We start from the raw sequence: 24006 nt of genomic DNA on the forward strand, positions 1-24006 counted from the left end.
TCATTTATAGCTTGCTGTGGTGATTTGTATAAAAAGCATCCAGTTGAATTATCACCAGTAAGTTTGCTGATGTGATCACTGTGACGAGACGTATCGTGCATCAAACACAATCACACATTAAAAGAGAATGACATGCACATACACCGCTGCATGCAAAACAACTTACTGACAAAAACGCTTCTTCACATCTACAGAAAATCACTCGAAAGGTAATCCAAACACCTTGATCAAACTTCATACACAATACATATACAATGCTCAACAGGGTAGGGAAATACAAATCACGGCCATACAACGTTTCCATCGGAAATCAGAAGGAAGAGGACATAAACAGAGACATGTCCAGTAGTCAGGATAGGGGAAGAAGAAACCCAGCACCAAAAACCATGGAGAAACGCAGAATAAAGGAGCGGCAAAGCGCCAGGGTCAACACAGACACAGAGAGCAGTGATGAGTGGAGTGGAGGAAGAAACCGGAATGGAGATCACGGCATGGTGATGAGGCCCACATGCAAGCAAGCTCAGGGCCGGAGAGACTGGGCTGGAAGAAAACATGCACCAACCCACCCCTCACGATGACACTGCATTGAAACAACGGCTGTCGAAACCAGCAGAGCTTCATCACGTTCTCCAAGAAGGAAAAAGAACTTTCAAAGCTTTCTTTGGAATGAATTTTGTGGTTTTCTAGATGCAAATGTTCATGTCTAAGCCTTGCGCACACTTCCAGACATAAGGTTGCTATCCTGAGCACATTTAAAGCTGAAGTGTGTGATTTTGTTTTAGTTAGAGGAATATTTAATACATGATAAACTCAATCGACTGCATTTGTGGCACTACTGTATGTAGATTGCCATTAAAAAATATATTTCAACTTCTCCCTCTTTTTATTAAAAAACAAAACCCAGGGTTACAGTGAAGCACTTACAATGGAAGTGAATGGAGCGTCAAAATACCCACGTTTCAACAGTATAGCCACAACAAAAAAAAGAAGTTTATATTAAGTTATATCCAATTCTGTTGACATGACAACGTCATAAACCTTAAAATGACAATAAAATGAAGAACCACTTTTACAGCTCAAATGATTCACAAGTTTTTACAAGAATTATTGTAAGTGCTTTTTGTAAAAATGATAAGCTTAATATTTCTGCTTTTAAAGCCTTCAAAACATGGCCTCATTAACTTCTATTGTAAGTGCCTTGCGTTTTTTAAAAAAAAGAGGGATGAGTCAATTATTAAAATTATAAAAAATTCTTCATTTTTTTAAGAAAACAAATACTGGGTCAAAACGATTTTAATTATCTTAATATTTAATTAATTTGATTAATAATTAAAAATAATTATTTGCATCATTTTATTAATCAAAATTAAGCATTCGTAGGTTGATCTGGAGTGAGTTTGAAGGCGAGATCGTTTCCCCAACCAATGGAAGATGAAAACTAGTTTTGAATATAATAACTACAATACTTAGTCCATATGGTGACACTGGCTTAGAAATGACTAACTTTAGCTTTAAAAATGTATTTTCTATGATGTCTTTCCTTACGGATTCATTCGGCTCATTTTTAGATATTGTTGCAAAGCAGCAGTTTCCCAGTGAAGCACAATGAACATCCTGAGATGGAGTCCCCATGATGGTGTCCCCTGCTTGAAAAAGTGGTACATCTCTCTCAAAATAATACCCATGGGTAAAGGAGCCACCACGGCCGAATGAAGGGAGGGAGGTAGTGAACAAGAGGAGACACAGGTGGAGCCGACACAGGAAGACAAGTAAAGAGCGTAAAGAACATACCAAGTCTAGTACAGAGATTGCTGGAACAGCAGTCTGCTGCAAGAGAAACAAAAACATACAGAGCAACCAAAGGGGTGGGAGAGAGAATAAATAAAGTAGTAAGAAATAAAGAAAAGGAGGGGTTTTAGAGAAGATAAAAGTAAAAAAAAAAAACAAAAAAAAAAACATTGGCGCAGTGGGCCGGGACGCAGTGATGTTCTGCCAGGAACATTCCAGGGCAGTTTGGGTCTGATTAGTGCCAGCGGTCCACTTCTCTCCACAAACACTTGAGCTGGTGAGGAATTTCCCCATCATTCCACGTCCCCCCCCACTGAAGCACTGGCAATATTTTCCTTCAAACACACAGGATTGTGTTGACCTTCCCTTAGACGGCTCGACCTGCCAACTCCTCAGAGATGGAGCGATATCAAAGTTAGCTTTGAGCACTGTGCTGCACACAGCAGAAACTCAGGTGAACGCTACGCTACGGCAGGTGTTGGAAAACGTAAGTGGACTTCAGGGGGCTGAAATTTGTGCTAGCACTGAATGTCTCACTGAAGCCATTTGGAAATAACACACACACAAACCAGCCCACCAAGAGGTCAAGAGCCTGAATTCAATTGAACTGAACTCAAATGTTTCAACAAAGGCTGTACTCATCACAGGCTGTTTCCTGAGCACAGATTAAGCCATTAGTTAGTAATAGGGCTGGGCGATATATATAATATTTACTATACATTCGGCAATTTTACGGATATATAAAATCAAAGTTGCCAAATTGAATATTAAACATTTTATTTAGCCAATATATCTCCTAACGGTTACGAAATATTTGAATGGCAAATCGATTCACTTGAAATGATTTGCATACACGATTTGTTAGTCATCTCTAAAAATTGTTAAAATATATATATTTAAAAAAAAAACCATTAATTTAAGACTAAATATATGTAAATATAGTATAAATAAATGCATATATTAATGGGTAAATTTTGAAAATAGATATATATTGCTGATTATTATTATGTATAATAATAGTGGTGCATGAAAATAATTAAATGTTAAATCTATCGGTGCATATATAAATATATACACACACATCGATAGATTGATTTTATCACCCAGCCCTAGTTAGTAACAGAATCAATGGTTTTGATTCTCCACCCTGGTCAAAGAGACGAGGCTTAATATGTGCCTGAAAAGTCCTTGCATATGTCTTGTTCAAAATTGTTGTTAGCACATTTCAAATAATATTGATTCTGTGAACTGTAAATGGCCGGTTAGCCAGTAGCTAAAGGTCAGAAATGGCAGATGAGATCAGGAGAGATGTACTGATCTGGACGAGGCAGGCTGATGCTGGGGCAAGCAGTGGAAACGTGTCCAGTGCTTGGCATCGTAAAGCCCTGGCTTCACCCCTCAGTCAGCGCAGCGTATATCAGCAGTGCAGCATGGAAAAGCAATGACATAGGCATGTTGCAGGAGCACATGGCAAAACATTCATTATAACAGCGGAGGCTTAATAAAAAATAAAAATAAAACCATTCACGCAAGGATTCCCAGGTTAGTGATTAGCGAATCCATCACCAGTCTGTCCTGCTTCTGACTGCGGTTTCAAGCATAACGCAAAAGTCTATATGGACATACTGTATAAAGATACCGGCACTCAACTTCAAACAATACTGCAGAGGTTTGCAACGACCTTAGACGATTAAATCTGTGCAGCAATGGGAAAAACACATGTGCAAGTGTACTCAAGTAGAACTAGTTCTTTTAAAAACTTCCTGACTCCGAGTCGTTCCAAAGCAGCTAAAAAACAATGTTAATGCTCTATACAAGCGTGAGGAAAAGGTTCATTTATCAAGATATAGTAACATTTTAAGTACTTAAAGTCAACATGAAAAGCATCACAACCTATTTTACTTTTGTGATGCAATGAATTTCATAATGACCTACATCACTGAAATAAAAAACAAATACAAATGGCGAGAATTGATTGCAATTGTTTAAACATTAAAATACGTTTTCCTATAGCTTAATATGTAGTGAAAACTAGCACACCAATTGTAGATTCACTGGGTTTTCTATTGGCTAATATTATTTTCCCTGCCCACATGCCTCATATCCACACCATTCAGAGGTGGAACAAGTTATTACATTTTGATTAAAGATTATTAAGACTTCTTTGGATTAACGTGCCCTGATAATTCGTTCACAATAAGACCAGGAATTCGCATTACAAAAGTAAAATGAGGTCAGTTTTGATTTCATGTTGACTTCAACCATTTATATCCACACAGCAAACTACAGCTATCAATTTCCCTGTGTCTGCTCACCCGTGCTCTCTTCTCCGCCTCCAGTCTCTGCATAATTAGCGTGGTGTCTACATCTTCGTCATCCTCCTCCTCCTCATCCTCCTCGCTCTGCTTGGACTCCTGCAGTCTCTTCTGGAACTGCCACTCCAGCATGAGTTTGCGCATGCGGTCGCTCTCCTCGGCGGTGCGCTCGGGCTTGGCCTGAAGCTCCTGGATCTCCTTGTCCAGGAGGTCCACGATGTGAAGCTGCTGCTGTTTCTCCAGTTTCTCGCGGGCGTCCCTCTTCCAGGGGTCGGGCGACAGGCTGTCGCTGGCGGACAGTTCCTCTTTGCTGATGGTGATGTACTGCAGGTCGCGCCTCTCGATGGTGCGCGGCTGCTGCTGAGGCAGGAGGTCACGGATTACCGTGTCCTGTGGTGGTTGGCGAGGAAGGCTGGATAGTTTATCGGGCCGAGTTGGTTGTGGCGGCGGCGGTTGTGGCAGCTGGACCGGGGGAAGGTACGGTTGGGGCACCTGCACTGGCATGGGGGGCTGTGGATGGGGCATCTGTTGGTGCTGAGGGGCAGGTGGCAGCGGGCCGTGCTGGTTGTTGTGCATGGCAGGGCCAGGGACGGCAGGGTTGCGAATCTGTACCAACTTCCTCTCCTGGTCTCTTCTCTTCCTCTCTCGCTCCTCTTCGAGCCGGGCCTTTTCCTTCTCATACCAGCGCTGTTGCTCTTCGCGTTTCTTGCGATCGGCCGCGGCCACCGCCTGTTGCTGTGAAACAGACGGTGGTGGAGGAAGCGGCATGTCTGTTTGCGGCTCATAGTCGTAGTGTGCGGGTGGAGGAGGAGGAGGAGGGGGAAGGTCAGAACGGGAGGGTTGGGAGACACCCACTGGGCCGGAATTGGGAACTATTGGGGTTTTCCAGCGGCCAGGGCCGCTCTTGTGGTTGCCCTGGGACCTAGAGCCAGAGGATGAGGAAAAGTTGAGGTGTTCTTGGCTGGAGGTACTGGACTCCACCGAAGAGGACACCTGGTGGTTCCAGTGCTCGCCTCCACCTCGCTGGTACTCAGCCTCACGCTGCTGCTGCTGCAGGAGCATCAGGTCTTCCTGACGCAGACGTTCACCTGGGTATCCGCCCGGAACGTCACACAGCTCCTCCTGAGAGCGCGCCACCCGCTAGCAGGACACAATGACACAGCAGTGAGATTAATTTCTTATTTTTGTGTGAAAATGTCACAGATGTTGCAGATAAATGTAAATTGTGACTAGACAGGAGTTACATATGAACTTTTATTTAATGGATAAGCTCAACCAAATCAAACTAGCAAATTACAAAATAATTAAGTATGATATTAATATGTTTTTAAAAGATTTTTGCAAAGAAAATAACAAAACAAAACACATTAAACAGATACAGTTTAAAGTATTAAGTCCTTGGTAATGTAATTAACTATTTAATTTTTAAGATAATGCATATAAAATTTAAATGAATGAAAATTAAATCTTAAAAAATCTGAACGTTAAATTAAATTTTCAGAAATAACAACGTAAGAGATACTATACACTACTATTCAAAAGCTTGTGACTAGATTTTTAAATGTTTTTGAAAGAAGTATCTTACGCTCAGCAAGGCAGCATTTATTTGATGAAAAATATCAAATATAAGATATAAGATATGGTAAAAACAGCAATATTGTGAAATATTACAATTTAAAATAACTTTTCTATTGTAAAATTTTCCTGTGATGGTAAAGCTGAAATTTCAGGATTTTATTAGAAAACTTTTTATAATATATAAATGTCTTTACACTCACTTTTGATCAATTATTGCATTCTTGCTGAATAAAAGTACTAATTTCTTTAAAAAAATTCTTACTGAAGTCAAACTTTTGAATGGTAGTGTGCATTATAACAATAAAAAATATGCAAAAAAATTAAAATAAAATAAAAACATAAATGGACACAAAATATACATAACATTTTACTGCAGAATGCCAAAATAATAGTAGCTCCCATACAAATAGTTGTATCTAAAATACCGTGACACTGCCAGTGTCTTGATATTACTGTGTCACCAGGACACCATGCAGAACTATTATGCATTCTCTTCCTAAAAAGGCTAACCTGCATAGCCATGCTGTTGTTAGAGTGGTTATCCATAGGGGGAAGAGGCTCCGGTTCGTTGTTTTGCCAGGGCTGGCCAGGGCCCATCCTGTCCTGAGATTTGGAGGCTGGGAAGGTGAAATACTCCCTTGGGTATGTCTGAGTGGGGATCGGATAAGCCTCTGGACGGGGTGGAGAGGGCTCCTCCTGTTGGAAAAACAGGGTGAAGACAGATTCGACTGAGCTGTGACAGTGTAAACACCCTTTCCATAACTTTTTAGTGCAGCGTTATAGGTTATAATTCATCTAAAAAGGAAACTAGTGTGAGAGTAAGCATGTATGTGTATAAATCAGAGGAATGTGAATAAAAGAGTGATTAGCCAATCAGATGGTGGTTACAGACATGATTAACCCTCTGGGGTCTAAGGTGTTTTTGGGGTCCTTGAGATGTTCTGACATGCCCTGACATTTTTGCTTTTTTCAGTTGCTTATAAACATTAAATGGCAAAAAAAAAAATTACACACTATTTAGCACAAACAGGGCTACCATGAAATGTGAGCAACAAGAATGTACATGTCTGCATTTCTGAGAGAATAATGTTTATGCGTGGTAATTGAAAAAACTAAAAACTAAAGTTTCTGAAATAAGGCCATAAAACACATTCTAAATATGTGCCAATAAGACTTTTGTCTAAAAGATGTCATCGCCTAGTGTTTTTTCTTCAAAATGAAGTGAAAATCACCCTGCCTTATCATTCACATAACACAATACATTGATTTGAATTTTGCAAAGCACTTTCTGTTTGGAAAGGCCATATGCGGAGTGGGCGTCAACGGTCATGCATATATAGTGGTTCACACCTGAGGAGACAATGGGGCCTGCATACTTAATTAGCCATTCATTCAGGTGAGTCACTGAGCCACAAGAATGCAAGAGCAACAGTTGGAAGCATCTCAATTCTTTTTTATTTTTCCTCATATTGTGCTTGCAATTTGGCCTATAATATCCAAGGAAAACATGTCTAGTAATTGTGCAGTTAATTCTCATACTGTATTTTCAGTTTTGGAATATTTATGCTCTCCCCAAATTTGTCAATAATAAAACACAATAAAAGTTATTTAAAGAAAAGGCTTATATTTACCTTTTAATAGTTTGTTTACATCTACCTTGTAAATATATTTTTTTATTAAAAAGGTTACAATTACAACAACAATTCAAGTGTAATCTTTCTTTGTAAAAACTAAAGTATACATTTTATCATACATATTTCAAAGTTAAGGATTTGATTGATTATTTGATAACTTTATTTTTGACAAAACATATTATATTTAACATAAGCAAATATTGGCAAACAAAAGCTTATTTGAGGTGGCAGATATTTTACATTAAAAATGTATAGAAATGTTGTCTTTCATATGTCTGTAACATAGGTCTTTCATTTTTATTATAAGAAATATAAATGTTAATTTGCAGTTTAAATCCAGGAAATTTGTTAATGAAAAAATTATTAAAAGTAAGATACAATTGATACAAAACGAAATTCGTTTTAAAGAAAGGATTTGTACTTTCTGTTTTGAGGTCTCTGTGAAAGTTTGAAAGTCTTTTAGTGATTTTTTTAGAGCGCTCGCGTCCATAATGGAGAACTGTCACGTAATATTGTTTTTTCCTCATAAATGCGAACACGAAAAATAAAAGATAAAAGACTTTTAAGTAAAACTTACTCCGAAATTGTTTTCTCTGCGGAATTCGCTCTTCAAAATGCTGCCGTTCGTCGTCTGAGTTACAATCTTCCTCTGAGGAAAAGGTGCATTCTTCCTCGCCGTCCAGAATCATCTGAAGGGCGTCTTTATTACCGGAGAAGCGTGTCATACTCAAAACGCGATGAACTATCAGTAAGTCTGATGAAGAAACTTTTTATGGCATTGATCGGGGGGCGGGTGCGCTGCATACTAGATCATCTAACTATTTACATGTGAATCGCGCCGGGGGCGGGGCGGCCGCAGCTGATTATAGAGATAATGAGGCAGAAGGAAAAACGGTACCTCTCCTTGCTTTCAAACGGATTACATGAGTTGAAAACATTTGTTTTTTACATAAATTACTTCATTTAAAAGAGGAGATTTCAAGCTTCATAAAGACATATCTCACGTGCCTGTGTGAGAAGTATTCGCTGAGTTATGATTCATTTTCGGACGCGTTTCAGAATGGACTACACGGACAGAGAGAAGGCAGAACTCGCTTCGTGTTTATTTTTCTTTATTTGGCGAAAAGCACAACACTTTGTTTTTATTGTGAGTGTACACAAAAATAATACACACTTAACAGGATAGATTGATGTATAATACAAGCATATAAGATAAAAATTAATATTTTTATTTTATTATTTTTTTGCACTCATACGGAAAAAAACGAGCCTATCGCGCCGGCGCGATAGCCGACCTCAGGGGGTTAAGATTAATTACATGAGCAACACAACAATCAGCCATGAATCATGTTTCTATTAGGCTTCTATTAGCCTGTGGTTTCAGAGACAAAAAATATATTCTTGTGTGTGTTTGGATTGGAGAGTTTCTGGTTATTCAATTAAAACCAGAGACTTAAACGACACACCCGCATTACAACACATTTCCGCATGAACTATTCTGATGTACTTCTGAATATAAGGAAGCAACTACCTAAAAAAGGTGGCACTAACTACATATTTTAGTGGCATGTCATTAGATCGGCTGCTTACATAATAGTTTCGTTTCTCTAGTAATGAGGAGTCATTTTTCCAATTAACTGTGTAGTGTGACAAAACTCTAGGATTCATTTTCAGATTGGTCCAAAAAGTTAAATGCAAATAGTCACTCAAAAATGTTCCCAGATGTCCAGTGTAGCAAATTTACATAATTTTGTAGCAAACTTTTTTAGTCAAACACTGCTAGGGATAGGAATTGTATGGAATTTAATATTGACTCCTAATGTTTCTTTAATGTGTGTGTGTTTGATTCACTAACCAGCTCATAACAGTCATTTGCTTGTGAATTAGTTAAACTACACTAGTCATGCTGTATGTTTTTGATTCACTTAAAAAAAAAAAAAACAGTTCATAAGAGTCATTTGTTTGGGAATTGGTTAAAGTCCCTGTAAAGTCAAAATTAAGTATGTGTTCTGAGTTTGTCACACCACAGAAAAATGTGTTATTAGCCACCCAGCCAAATTTGAATGATAAAAAAAGCCGGCAAGTACATAAAATAAGCGATCAAAATCTTGAAAAAATGAGCAGTAGTCTCTGCTCTCAAACGCTGGGGGCGTGTCCGCTGGCTGCGCTGAAACCACGCCCACTCGCGGGAAAGCTCGCTGCCGTCGACTCACAACAACACTCAACTGTCACCGCTACAGCCGGAAAGGATGCTCCTAGCAGCTTAATTTGTTTTACAAAGCCATCCATGTTCGAGCCTGGACTACCTACTATAATTATAACATAAGCACACAAGGCAACTTACACTCATTGGTGGGCACGCACTGCCGACGATGGCACCAGTTGTCGGCGCGACGGGAGGATGAAGGCCGAGGCGGGAGATAGTCGGTTCGGCCACATTCACCAGTAACAGCGGATTATCAGTGAATGAATCCCAGTTGTCTCCGACGAAAGTTTATAAAACTATCCAGTGTAAAATGATCACTACAGAGGCGGGTTTTGTCGGTGATCCTCAGCTCTCCATCAAGGTGGCTCTTCACAAAAATGAATCCACCTCTTGTTGATATGATAGTTTTTCGTAAATTTAAATAAGGACACCGATCTGTTTTGCACGTGATCGCATCCAGGTAATATGCATTTCCGCGACGAAGGCATAGCTAGCTAGCAAACTGTAGGATGTAGTAACTAATAGTACTGACAGTAACTCGCGATTGAGTTGCAAACTGATGTGAATGGGCTCCAGTGCGTCATCAAGTAGGGGCGTGTCCAGGAGCTCAGGGGCTCCAGTGCGTCATCAAGTAGGGGCGTGTCCAGGAGCTCAGGGGCTCCAGTGCGTCATCGAGCCCCCGTTTTAGCCCCGCCCAAAAAATCCGGAACACAGCAACGGTGAAAAACTGTTTAACGGTCTAACTCCACAATTCAGTACTTCACAGTGCACAGTCTTTGTAATATGATTTAGCAATACATTTCTAACATTTCTAATATGTTTAGAATTTTTTTTTAGAATTGCCTTTACAGGGACTTTAAACTTCACTGGTCATGCTGTACGTTTTAGATTTGCTAAAAAGAACCACCTCATAAGACTCATTCGTCCGGGAATCAGTTGGACAACACAGTTCACACAGCCAACTGCAGTGTTGCAAACACTCTTGATTCACTGGGGAAAAAGAGCTCATGGCACACACGTGCAACATTCATCTCAGAGGTGTCGATGATTGTGTCTACTCACATCGGGGCAGAGGTTTCCCGTTGAGACTGACGTGATCTTTCCTGGGGCTCCTGGGTAAACAGGCTTCCCACCTGGACTCTGAGCCTGGTCTTCAGAAGGTAAAAAGTAGACATAAATATAATGTCAACACTTAAAATAAGCACATATGACAAGTCTTTGAAGTGGCACACTTACTAGCCACATTTGGGCTGGAGCGGTGGTCTGCACGATTCTTCAACAACCTGTCCTCCTTCTTTGGTTCAGGATAGGTGTCCCATGTGCCCTGGGGGCTCTCAGGAGAGCCATTCTGCACAGAGTTGTTATAGAGCTCAAAGCCCTCACTCTTTGGTCTTAGCTTTCCCTTGTCTCCACGTCCACGGTCTGATGCTGCAGAGATGAAAGAGAGGTTTGAATGAGACAAAACTCAGCACTGAGAATGTGCCCATCTCTTTGTAAATGGGGGAATTCACCCACAACACTCTAAATCAGAAACACTACCAGACAAGTGTCGAAAGCATTTAGATTTAATGCATCGCTTGAACCATTTTGTGTGTGACTGGGAACGCTGCGGGTGCCAGATCCACCACATTTCCACCTCTTAAAGGAATTAGTCACATGCACGCTGGGCGGCAGCTGCTGATATTTTTAAGCAGGATACTGAAGCTCCCACACACAAGCCTTTACACGAGCTTTAAAGAGGCCATATTATGCTGTTGTAAAAGTTTGTTTTTGGGATCTACTAGAATAGGTTTTCATGCTTGCTTTGGTAAGGGGTTAAAATGGGATTTATTTTTTTCATATTTTTACACTGTTGCAGGACCTGACCTGACCCAGTCTGTCACTCTGTCAAATTCCGGTCTCTATGAATTGTCACGCCCCTTCCCATAACTGCACATGCCTTTGGGCGGGAATTATTTAGATGAGGAATACTGTCACATGCAAGTTCCCAAAAGAAAACTCACTAAAATCGAGGCGTTTCAGGGAGTTCAGAAACAGCTGATATAGAGAATAACTCCCTGTAGAATGTAACTTTGCAGACCTTTTTCATGTTCAAACATCAACATTACACACTAAAGAAAGTTGAAAATGTAAAAAAGCATAATAGGTCCTCTTTAAATAAATATTCACGCCGCAGTTGTGCGGTGTGTGCTTACCGCGGGACATCATGGGGGACGGCTGGCTGAGGAGCGTGGCCAGCCCGTGGTAAATGGCTCCCTGTTTGGCCACCTCAAGCGTTACAACCGAGCCGGTTCGTGTCATCAATTCCGCCGCCCTACAAGTAGGAGACATCTTATGAGTAAAACACATAAAATAGCAGACTATGTGAATTTCATGATCAAAGCATTCATGTGCAATCCCACAATCTCGAGAGCTTATTTCAAGAGACTAATCTCTTAGAATGTCTGTTTAGATTTGTCGTCGGCTAACTGTAAGCAAATGCCTCAAAGAGATGGACACTGGAACGAGTACCAAAGGCAACTCAAGTTGTGTCCATTCACAACTGTTTTGAGCCATATGCTTCTCATTTAACTCAAATCCGCAGATTTAGGAGTTTCATCAATTCCACCGCATCTCAAAGCTACATGCAAGACACAAACACAATTTTTTTGGACAAAAACAAAAAATTATGACATTTTGACCTTGCAAACACAAAAGGTGCTTTGAACTGCACAACTTAATGGCTTTAAATGTTGAACTGAGTTCAAGTTAAATCCAGGATAATTACATGACAAACCCCAGTGTCAGAAATTAACTTCTCATTAAGGCCCAATATTCTCTTTTTATTTTAAGTGCATATTTGTGTAAACACATAAAAATGTCAATCTTCGTGCAAAGTCATTAAATCATCCTAATAATGAGACTTTCCTCTTTCAGATAAAGTTAAATCAACAAAAAAACATAGGACCTTATTGAACTGGTAAATTTCAGGGGCATTTTTGCCTGAGCACCCCATCAACTGCTCTAAAAACTCGAGACATCATATAATATTCTTCCATCACTTAATTGAGACACAGTCTTTGCTTGTGATGTGATGTAATAAAATGGTTTTAGCATGCAATCCTCCTGTTTATTTCACTGAGAAGCTCATCTTCTCCGATGTAGCCGGATATTACATGCTTTACCTGTAAGTCCATTTCAAATTTTTTAAATCCCATTCTACAGACATCATTATTAATGGTCTGAATGCTCCAGAATTACCTCTCCTGAGAGAGACCGACCAGACTTCGTCCATCCACGCTGAGCAACTGATCTCCGGCAGTCAGACGCCCATCCTGAAGAAAAACATTCAAAAACAAGACAGTCAAGCAAAGTTTGACTTTTTACAGATTTTATAGTTTAATACTTAGTGCTATTAATTATAATAGTAGTGAAATATTAATGACAATAATTGCGCGAAATAACACTAGCAATGCTAACTGCTAGTGATTTCAGAAGAAATTAGGTCACAGCATCTGCTTTTGCCTATAAACAACATTAAAAAATAAAAATAAAAATAAACTCACCATGTCTGCTGCACCTCCTTTGACAACAGACTTGATGTAAATACCAAGTTTGTCTTGCCCGGCACCCTAAAAACACAAAACAAAGAGCAAAACTTTTTATTAGCACTATGAGAAAGATCTAAATTTCACTAACAGGCTCCAGAAGTTCCACTGCGGAAACCACTGGACGAAGAAACCAGGCGTTCATTCACGAAAGACTATAAATCTGGAGCCAGCAGTGAAGACATTCACATAAATAAACTCATTCATGAATTCAGACCAGATCTGGGCTAGGTTTTGTTCAAACTAGCCATGTTTAACCCTCTCTGAGTACTTCACCCAATATACGGGGTCAGAAGTCATCATCTGACAGGGGCCATCTGGCTGCTGGACTGTGCAACCATTGAGATATCAGCTCAAACCTAAATGCCAGTGCATGCTACAGAAATAATGCTAAAAATAAAACCTAGTAATTAACTTCGGGATAAAACAATGCATTCATTGAAGAACTTCCTGTACTCTTGAAATGGTAACACCACACAAGCTTTAACACTCAGTCATAACATTTCTATCACGTAATGCTCCATAACTGGAGTTAAATGGTCTTTTCAAGGCTTTAAGCTGACAGAGCACCAGTGATATGAGCTTTAAAGGGGTTTGCTTAAGGACTGCGGTTTCAAGTTAGCAACATTTGTTTTTTTCTGATGGCTGGATTTGCTATTTGAGCAAGAAAGTACCCAAAATCCCCTGGCTGCTGCCAGCGGTTCTATTTTAGGGAGATCAAGCTAAAATTTAACTACAAAAAATTAAATTCCTAGCTCTCACAGCTGTTTTCTCATACAGAAACCCACCTGACAAACTAACAGAAAAGTCTGAACACAGCAAATTGTCTACAAGAATATTACACAGCACAACCGTTTTCAACATTAAATGATTCTTGAGCAGCAAATCAGCATATTAGGATGATTTATTCAGCTTTGACATCATATGAATAAATTGCAGGTTAAAAATTGTGCTAGCTGTGCTGCTTCTGTTAAGTGGTAAAAGGAAAGAACTGCTCCTTTAAAAAAAAAAAAAAAAAAAAAAACTTGCTTTATATCAACATAATGTCTCTGCTTTAGCAGCCTGATATGAACTCTTTCAAAAGTACAATATTTACATCCAAATTCCAGGGCCAGACCTCCTCCAGTGTCCATGCCATACTCCAAAAGACGCTTTAATGGTCATAAACCCTTTTCTAAATGCCACACCACCCAAGTCTACAACATTCCCTCCATGCTGGCTGAGCACACAGACTCTGCATTTCTCCAAGGTTTCAGCACTATATATGAAAAACCCATGCTGATCAATACAGGACTGCCACGAGTTATGAGTGCAACGTCTACATTTGCCATAAAATCATGCTGTTGTACAGTATGTTGCTTTTAGCCTCTTTGAAAAGATTAATACCCCACAAAATGTCACATTAAATCACAATCTACCTTATGCAGGAACACTTAACCTGGGCCTGTTGTGGCTGTCCAATGGATTGAGATGTGTATTGGGTCCATACTGGTGAAGCTACAGCTACTAGGTGTAAAAATGAAAGATATCTTCAAATAGTTTCATTAGATAAATATGATATATTCCTTCCTTCAAATCTACAACCTACCAGATTGGTTTCCTCATTTTCAGAGGTTTTGGTTATCACTTGATTAGATTGGTATGTGCACCACATTGCTCATAAGCACTAAAAACCTAAACAAAGCTCGTCCAGAAGCAATGGATTGGGAAACCCAGTAACAAAATCTGCCTGGGAAACAGCGACGTCTTTTATTCTGCCCTCTAAAATAAAGCCAATGTTAGCCACAGACCCCCATAACCCACTCACATTACACTGGCATAAACACACCCTACAATTCTACACCCGGAACATGAATACCACACAAATATCACCCAGAACATTCATGATTTAACCACAAATATAAGAAAAATATGAATCAACATGCACTGTGTGCTAACAGGCCCAAAAAATGATTGAGGTCATGCCAGTTATAAAGCACTCGGCCAAAGAGAATTTTAGCAATGAAAATATTTTTTGTACAGTCGGAGAAAGTGAAAAACCACAAACTTCCAAAGAAAAATCTGCTGCATTAAATCAAGAATGGGTAATCAAATACAGATTCATGAGTAATTTGCATGTAAATCACATAAGGAAAACAGAATAACCACACAGAAATGAGGGATTATAATAATATCACTAAAACTTAAAAAAAAATTCTGTTAATTGAAATAAAATAATATATATAAAACAATATATAAAAAAACTTGAACTTTTATGTCAGCTAGTTGCCAAGGGAACATTTAATAAAAAATTAAAAAACAGAAATAAAAATAAATGAAAACTGACAAAAAAATGACAAAAAACTAAATTACTAAAACCTTAAAATGAAGATTAAAGCAGAAAAATACAAATAAAAATGTTCAAATTATGAAAAACTCAATAGTATCTCAATTACAATAAAATAACACTGCCAATAACACCATCAAATAGCTACAAAACCCAGTCTGCTGTGAGATCAAGTGATGAAATTATGTCATAAATCATCTTATGGTGAAGATGAATAAAAACAACCTACCGCTATGTGCTCTGCCTTAGTATAGCACAAGTAACTTTGTTCCTGTATGTTGTGGGGGTGAGTGGATATGATATGATCCTGGACAATGGCTCCTCCTCATAGGGAGTACACACAACAGGATGGGGGTTTTCCAAAGCATCAGAGGGAATACAAACCTACTGTTGGAAAACTACTTGAAACTGTAGTATACACAAGCTACAACATACTGATGATTAGGGCAACAAATTAGCAAACTACATTGCTAGGAGGCAAAGAATGCTAAGGAGGCAATTTAATGGTAACAACAATTAAACAGAAATTCTGCATATGCCGTTTCACAAGGGGCATCAAAGCCTGCAACACATTAGAAACTGTGTGCTTATTATCAACAAGTAAGGAAGCTGAAATACAGATATGCCAATGTTGTGCATGTGAGCAGCTTCTCATCTGCTGTAAGGTCTCAACTTGTCTGAGTCCTGAGAGAGATAAATGTCAGCTGGCAAAGCTTTCTGATTAGACTTTGAAAGTACGCATTACGCTGTGATGAGAAACAACCGTTCAAAAACCAGTCTCTCCACATTAAAGAGGGAACCTGCGGTGAGAGACACATGAGAAGCACTAAGGTTGAGTTCTGAGGCGGAGGCGGTTTCCACGCAGTCTGAACACGACTGATGCTGGAGTCTCGTGCAGGCCCAGCGGGAGAGAAACTGAGCTGACCTTTCCTCAGGAAACTTGCGTTAAACTTGCTTTGATCAAAGCTGGAAAACCTGGCACGCAGAACATGAAATGGAGTACGGTCTATAAAAGCCACTGATATAAAACAGATGCATGTTAACAAGAGAACTAATAGCTACTGTTTTTAAAACAAGGGGTGAGGAGATACTGGCACAGAGTTGATTTCTGTTCGATAGAAGCCTAAAACAAGTCAATTCAACTTAGGATGGGGCTCTGTTCCTCTAGACTGTAAACCTCAGCAACAGAAGAGCGTGTTTGAAATGTTTTTATGGAGAATATTGTCAACTAATTTACTGAGATCTCTTCCGAAGTTTTGCTCTTGTGACAACAATAAAAGTCATTAGCAGAGCACTCAAAACATACTCTATGCAAGTACACAAGTACAAAACCTAATTTAACATGTAAATTCATAAAACATTTCTCTGGGTTGTTGCAAGGTGGCGCTAGCATAAGATGTCTTTCATGGGCACTTTCTCATTAAGGTTAATTACATTTAAATGAAGTTTAAATGACTCATTAAGGTTAGTTAAATTTAATGAAAGGAGGTAGTAATGAAATGAACTGAAATTCATGCAACTTTCAAGACAAACTTTGAATGCTGAAGGTTTATAGGCCTTATAAGGTTTATATATGAAGGTGTATAGGCCTTGATAGTATGATAGAATAATGATAGCATGACAGAATAATAGAACGATAGATGGGTACAAAGAATGACATACAAATGACAAACAGAGAGAACAATAGATATACAGAATGACAGATTGATCATATTTAATTAACTTTTGATCACTGTCCGATCAGAATTAAGAGGTCAGCTGTTACTCACAGCAACACAGAACCACGCCAGTTCAACACCCTTGCATAAGTGTGTAAGTTGCCAAGCGTGTGGTGTGAGGTTGTATTCTAGGCGTGGTTGTTTATGCGCTCATATTTCAGCTCAAAGAAAATGATAATGTCTGTGCAGCTAGTAGACATCTCAGCATATCCAAATGTGAGCATGATCTCATGTTGTGAAGAATATTTTACAGGTGCTAAATCCCTTGTAAGCAAAAACAGAAACTGTTATTCACAGCAGCAGGTTATTTGTTTTTTTAGTGTGTCAGAAGGTAAAGGTCAGTAAACTTGGGGATGAACTGAGTTTGTTTGCTTGGGGCCCAGCATTGGCAACAAGAACTTCACACACAACGATATACCACAAAAATACTGTTCAAGCACATATTTACCCCGCAACCGGTTGTCTGGCGTAGTCGGCATGCAAAATTATGCTTGCATCTTCAGCGCAGACATTAGACATTAACAGGAAAGTGTTGAAGTCTGAGGGTGTTCACTGATAACAGTACTTGGAGCAGATGCTCAAACCACAGAATTCCAGCTTCCTTTGATGGTCCTAAAACCCCATGCAACAAGCAAACAAAGTCTTGGTCCCACCCTGACGCTTCCTGTCTACGGAAAAGCTTCCCAAACCTGCCTTTGCAAATACATTTGTAACAGAAGTAGAATTAAACTTCAGTACTCAGTACTCGCGCCCCCATATAAAGGCGTACTATCTAGCCACCGTACCCCAAACACAAAGCTTCCTGTTCAAGGTTTACGGTTGTGGATGTGATTGGCAAATCGAAGTCCTCAGGGAGCTACACGTGTAGACATAAATGGCTGAGTGTAATTTGTTAACAGCCCCAGGGAGTCAAGGCAGTGCCTGACCTCTGACAGAGATGGCGGAGTCCACGGTGCAGTAGAAAAACAGAAAATACATCTATTCACTGAAACTTGACCCATCACCATCTTTTCCTACCCCAATTAATCACCCACAACAAACACAGCACGCTGGGGGGAAAAAGCAGCCGGGACAGTAGTTCGCTCCTGAACTAAGCCGGTCCTTATTGTCACGTCTAGACAGATGGAAGACAGATGGACTGCTGAGGCTGACGGCTAATGGTGGGTGCAAAATATCATGACTAACTCAAGAGGCTTTCAATAATGAGCTGCTTTCAGCCGACGGTCTTCATCACGTCTGAATGGCTCTAATGATCTGCAGACTCTTGGGCTACTTGCTTCAGTTAAGAAAGACCAAACAAAGAAGTCTGTCTTCCTTCATAGTCCTCTAGTGGTGCGTTTAGAAGACAGCTCAATTTTTGGACACAAAGGAAACATCTCTCCTCCAAATATTTTGCTGTAAAGGGACAGAATTATGTCCAAGACATGAGTCATAGCTTAATAGAGGGTTAGGTTTTTTACGTGCAAGCTTGACATCCTTTTCTTCCAACATAAGACTGTCCTGAAGTTTTACTAACTAACAACTTGGATTTTGTCCTCTCATGTACTAAAATAGTTCCTTCCTGGACAACACATCTGTAAACTTTTAAATGGAAGATAGTCTTCCAATGGGACACAACTCCCTACTCTTTCCTTCTGCTTTCTCTTGTCAAAGCATGAAATGTCACAAACGTGATTATCTTGATGAACGCAAACTGACAGTTTGAAGCATCTCTAGTTGGACAATTCTAGGAGTTTCAGGTTTTATTTTGCCCAAGGACTTAAGCAAACTAGTTCTTGAGGTGTGGTCTGCACCCACACCTTTCAAAACATCCCACCCCTAGCCACTAGAAAGTGCACATGATCCTAAATCCCTAGAAGACATAGTCAAAGAGTGTTTTCATGGTCATGTTTTCTTTTGAATCTGGGATCCAAAACAAAGTGTAATTTTGGTACATTTCCGGAGTGGGTAGTCACATTGGTTTCACTTCATATCAGTTCAGATTAGTAAAAGATTAGGAGACATAACATTCGAGAAAACTCCATGTTGGGCTCACATTCTGTTCTCCACTCTCAGAGTCCTCAGGAAATCCAGGCTCACGTATGGGAGTCACACATCCTTCCATTGTTGTCATACATGAGATCAAGAAGCCCACAGAGAAGGAAGTCAGTGAGCTATTGTGCTACAAATCAAGTACACAAACAAAGCGAAAATTGAGTTTCGCTTTTAGAAGTTGGGTTCTGCAATAAAACAGAAAAAAACTATCCTGGAGGCATTGATTCTTGTGGCAAAAACTTATGTTGGCGCTATAGCAGAATTTATGGGAAATTGGGAAAATGTCAGGTAGGGAGTCGCACATCCTTCCATTGTTGTCATACATGAGATCAAGAAGCCCTCCGAGAAAGAAGTCAGTGAGCTAATGTGCTACAATCAAGTACACAAAAAACAACAACAAAAAACACATTTTGCTTTGAGAAGTTGGGTTCTGCAATAAAACAGAAGGCCGATCTTTGATTCTTGTAGCAACAACTTGGCGCCGAAGCAGAAATCATGTGAAAGTAAGAAAATGTCAGGTAGGCACTCCGTACAGTGTAAAGTACGGAGGTCAGGATTTCCCTTGTTCTTTCCCCTGAAACTCAACACCATCCCAAAAGAGCTGTTATCGCACAAACATCTGCAGCCTAAGAAAATCGAGCCCTGTGACATAACTTGTGACATCCAGCTGGACCAACCCCACCGGATTGTTTGCAACAAGTGATGATGAGTCACTAATACCGGGATACATATTGGGGAACTCAATGTTCAGAGCTTGCAAACATTACCCCTGTGACCCTGATTACAAGATACCGCTGTGTGCACAACCACGCACATCTAAGGTAGAAAATGTACAGTACAATACAAAGTTATCTAAAACGAACACAGAATGAAATTGAGATATGCATTTTGCTTCACTTTATCTGTAAATTCGTGCTTACGTGTGTTTTAGTACCTAAACAAATATAGTTTTAAATGTGTGGAGAGAGCCAATAGAGAAAATGGACCACCTGTACAACGTTCATGTGCATGTTTGTGCAGTCTGGTCGCATGACTCTGTTTACATTGGCAAAACATTGCTTTCTTACACTTGATAACAGTCGCCGGAATTGATGTGTGCAAGTGTGCATGTCCTTGTCAGGCATTTATATAACTGATTCAAGACATCAACAGATCTTAATTTTACAATAATCTGATGGCTTTAATGTTTTATAATAAGGTTCTATACAATGACATTAGCAATAGCTAGTATGAAATTATAAAAATAAAATAAAACTGTAGGTTTACACCATTTATTAATCTTGGTTAATGTTAAATTCCACCCTGACGGCAAACTATAAACAAATTCACTGTGATGTCTTTTTAGCACACTATTAATCTCTTAGCGTTTACTTGCTTACTCTCCCACATAAAAAGAAAAAGAAAAAGACACATGCTCTATGTCAAGTGGTTTCTTACCGGCTCCTTCCTCCCGACCACAGAGAACCACATGGTACTGCGCTCCTCTTCGGAGTCGAGACCAAACTGAGGAATCAACTAATAGCAGTCCAGGAAAACTTATCCAACTCTTTCAAAGCAGGCAGGACTACTGAGGAGCGACTCCTGGGCTACATGTTAAAAACCATATGCAAATATCTGAAGCCAGAGTAGGAAATACCACATCCAGACTGTTATGCAAGAGAAACTCCCACAACTCACTAACAGTTAGATGAAGTTAACACTGCTTCCAGCTGCGTCCCAGCAAGCTTCACACCGGGACAAACCGTCTCTCCTCTTTAGATCCACCCCTTTGTCCCCGAGCGTGCCTTACACCCCCTTATTCTTCACTCCTCCTTTCCTTCTCCTCCCATTTTTCACTTCTTCCCTCCCTTCTTTTCCTCCATTCTACCTCTACCAAACTTCATGCTTCCTCAGAGACACTAAGAGATGAAAATAGAAGCAGTAAAGGGGAGGTTTTGCTATGAAAATAAACAGTTCCTGAGAGCCCCCTTCTCCTGCCTCTACAACTCCCCTGAACCTGACGCACATCTGGTGGGGAAAAAAGGTTCTTCTGTCCAGCAAAGTGGTGAAACACAGGCTACTGAACTGCAACTGTCTGTTCCATTAAATCCACCAAGAATAATCCAAATCTGAAACAGAACGTTTACTTGCGCAGTAACTGGTTCACTTTCTAACTGCAAATATCGGCCATTACTAAGAGTTTAAAGTATAAACAAAACCATAACATGCAATGTTGACTGTTGCTGTTCAAAACTAATCTTTCTGTGCTGACGAGAGTAACTGGAAGAAACATGCCAAAACATTGAATATTTTAGCACTTAAACTGTGCTATAAACTCTAATATAAACGATTGCATTTTGTGAAAGGTGTAAAGATCCAAAAGGCATTTCCTTCTGCTGAAAACAGCAGACTAGAACAGCGCTCTGTTCCACACGGAAAAATAAATTATTTGCTTATGACTTCATTTTAAATTTGAATGTTTCAGAAGCACACAGACCAGTTTGTGACTGAAACAAACCAAGTGTATTCTCTCAAAAGCACATGCCTGTTTGGGTGTCTGGTATGACCTGAGCTTGGTAAACTATGCCATACCATTACTGCCCACTCATATTATAGCAGCTACCAACAGCAGAGACCAAAATGGTTATAGCAGCTACCAAGATCAGGAACCAAAATGGTTCCTCAGAAACTCTTTTATTTGTCAGAAACTTTAACTGCATCAACTTGCTATTGGATCGAGATCTATGCCAAAACCAAATGCCCTCCTCAAGGACTGCTCTGCTACAGCACTCAGACCACTGCAAGAAGCGCACAGAAATTGAAAGTGGGTCAATATTGTATACCCCCCAAAAAGAAAAAGAAAAATTGTTTCTGACCTTGGCTGCCACAATACTGAGGCCCATCCCATTGTGTTTCTTCAAAGTCACAGTCACAATTTCCGGTTCCTTCCGCATTGGCTGTGGAGAGAGAAGACAGGTGAGTTTACTTGTGAAAAGTACTGTATCTTCAGCTTTAGGTCCAAACTGCTTCTGGGAGCTGCGTCTGGTGGCTGTTCCTAGAGCAAACTGAGCTAAGATGAGGAGGAGGAGGGAGAATTAGGGAGGTTCTGCCACTGCTGGTTCTCAGAGCACAGCCGACCGCAGAGCGAAACGGCGGGCTCTGGAGACGAGTCAAGAATGAAAGCCACATGCGTCGGCTCCAGAGTGCATCAGGCCTCAGTGGGCTTGCATTTGCACAGGCCGGGCCTGGGAGAAAGAGACCAGATTCCCATAGAGGAACGGTGCCACAGACTCTCCTTTATCGAGCCCCACTGCGTAAATGCTGCACATGGCATGCATTTATTCAACAGTGAACTTCAGCTATGTTGCCCATCCACATTTTTGAGAACAGCTTGTGGGGTGGGGGCAGAATTGGTTTAATTGGTTGGGTAAAAAGGAAAAGAAAAATCCCTGCAAGCAAAAGACAAGAGGGCAAATAGCTTTGCTAAAGCATGCTCTCTTCAAAAAGATTTTCTGGGACAGAATGTTTTCAAAATGTCTCGGAAAAAAAAGTGTATTTGTAAGTCATTTGACTTCTATAATGAAAGAACATACAATGCGGAAAAATGGAAAAGGTAATATTATTTTTAATAATAATAATGTGGACTTATATTGAAAAGGATACTGTAAATATATAAACAAACAAACTATGGGCAGGAGTTTTGAAAGCCAGCTACAAGCTATCAGCTACAACAGTCGTCTAAACCAGTGTCTGAATACCTATTTTGTTATTGGTGAACATTTTGTTTGGGCCAAGATAATGTCATGATTATAAACAATCTTTTATCTTTAAAATAATGTGTGCTGAATCATGCACAATAAGACCAGGAATGGCAAACAAGGTCAATTTTGATTTCACATGTACAATGTGTGAGTTTTACGGTAAGCATCGTTCCTGGGATGGCTGTAAGAAAGGGATGTGGGAGTGGGTGGGTTGGTCTGGCACACAACCAAGCTGCGTTCATAAGATTTCTGTGTGGTATTTAAACGTGCTCCGAGCCCCAGTTCGGTCTGCTGTGGGGCGGACCAACATTATGTAAAAAAAATTAATAATAATGATGACATTATGACAAAAAAATAAAAATAATCCACTTACGTAAAAATACGAGAGACCGTAAAAGCAGACTAATTACAGGGGAAGAGCAGCAATTAAGAGCTTTGCGTGTTCAGGGTGAGGAGAAGGATATTATTTACAGCGAGTCCTTGGGACTATGGTCAAATATTGCTCTATGTGGTGTAACTGGTGTTGGCTGGAATCTAAGAAAGTGTTAGTCTGAGAGAAAACACACTAGCAATCAATATCTATCTATCTATCTATCTATCTATCTATCTATCTATCTATCTATCTATCTATCTATCTATCTATCTATCTATCTATCTATCTATCTATCTATCTATCTATCTATCTATCTATCTATCTATCTATCTATCTATCTACCACCCATCCATCAATCCATCTATCTACAGTATCTATTCATCCAAATGGCATTATAACTTACCAGTTCTGACGTGTCAGCTGAGAAATGACTGTCGCAATCGGCTCCTTCGAAATAAATGGTCCAAGTTCCCGGAGAGCGTGGATGAGGGGTCAATCTACAGAAACCTGGAGGAGAACAAGCAGATCAGAACATATCCACCAAATGTAAAACTTGAAATCCACTGGTCTCTCACTGTTTTCGGCAGACACCTGTAAAAATACACACGCACTCTCTCGAAAAAACAAATACTGATAGGAATGGCAGCAAACAGACTTTTCTACAGGACCTTAACAAACCACATTCCACTGACATTGCGTCAGCCTTA

At 39.8% G+C, this 24006-nt stretch overlaps 1 protein-coding gene across 2 annotated transcripts in view; it reads right to left on the bottom strand.

Annotated features, from left to right (window-relative positions):
• afdna (afadin, adherens junction formation factor a) overlaps positions 1 to 24006 on the bottom strand; it is a 111950-nt gene that overhangs the window by 10653 nt on the left and 77291 nt on the right. For both annotated transcript variants that reach the window (XM_081379533.1, XM_081379532.1), the window contains 9 exons: positions 23703 to 23806; positions 22042 to 22122; positions 13067 to 13132; positions 12762 to 12835; positions 11717 to 11835; positions 10758 to 10949; positions 10584 to 10672; positions 6192 to 6377; positions 4104 to 5243 (listed from right to left, as the gene is read on the bottom strand). In XM_081379533.1, coding sequence (XP_081235659.1) covers positions 4104 to 5243; positions 6192 to 6377; positions 10584 to 10672; positions 10758 to 10949; positions 11717 to 11835; positions 12762 to 12835; positions 13067 to 13132; positions 22042 to 22122; positions 23703 to 23806 — 2051 coding nt within the window. The remainder of the gene's footprint in view (positions 1 to 4103; positions 5244 to 6191; positions 6378 to 10583; positions 10673 to 10757; positions 10950 to 11716; positions 11836 to 12761; positions 12836 to 13066; positions 13133 to 22041; positions 22123 to 23702; positions 23807 to 24006) is intronic.

This window comes from Scardinius erythrophthalmus (assembly GCF_964197995.2).
Source record: "Scardinius erythrophthalmus genome assembly, chromosome: 11".
NCBI classification, from domain to species: Eukaryota; Metazoa; Chordata; class Actinopteri; order Cypriniformes; family Leuciscidae; genus Scardinius; species Scardinius erythrophthalmus.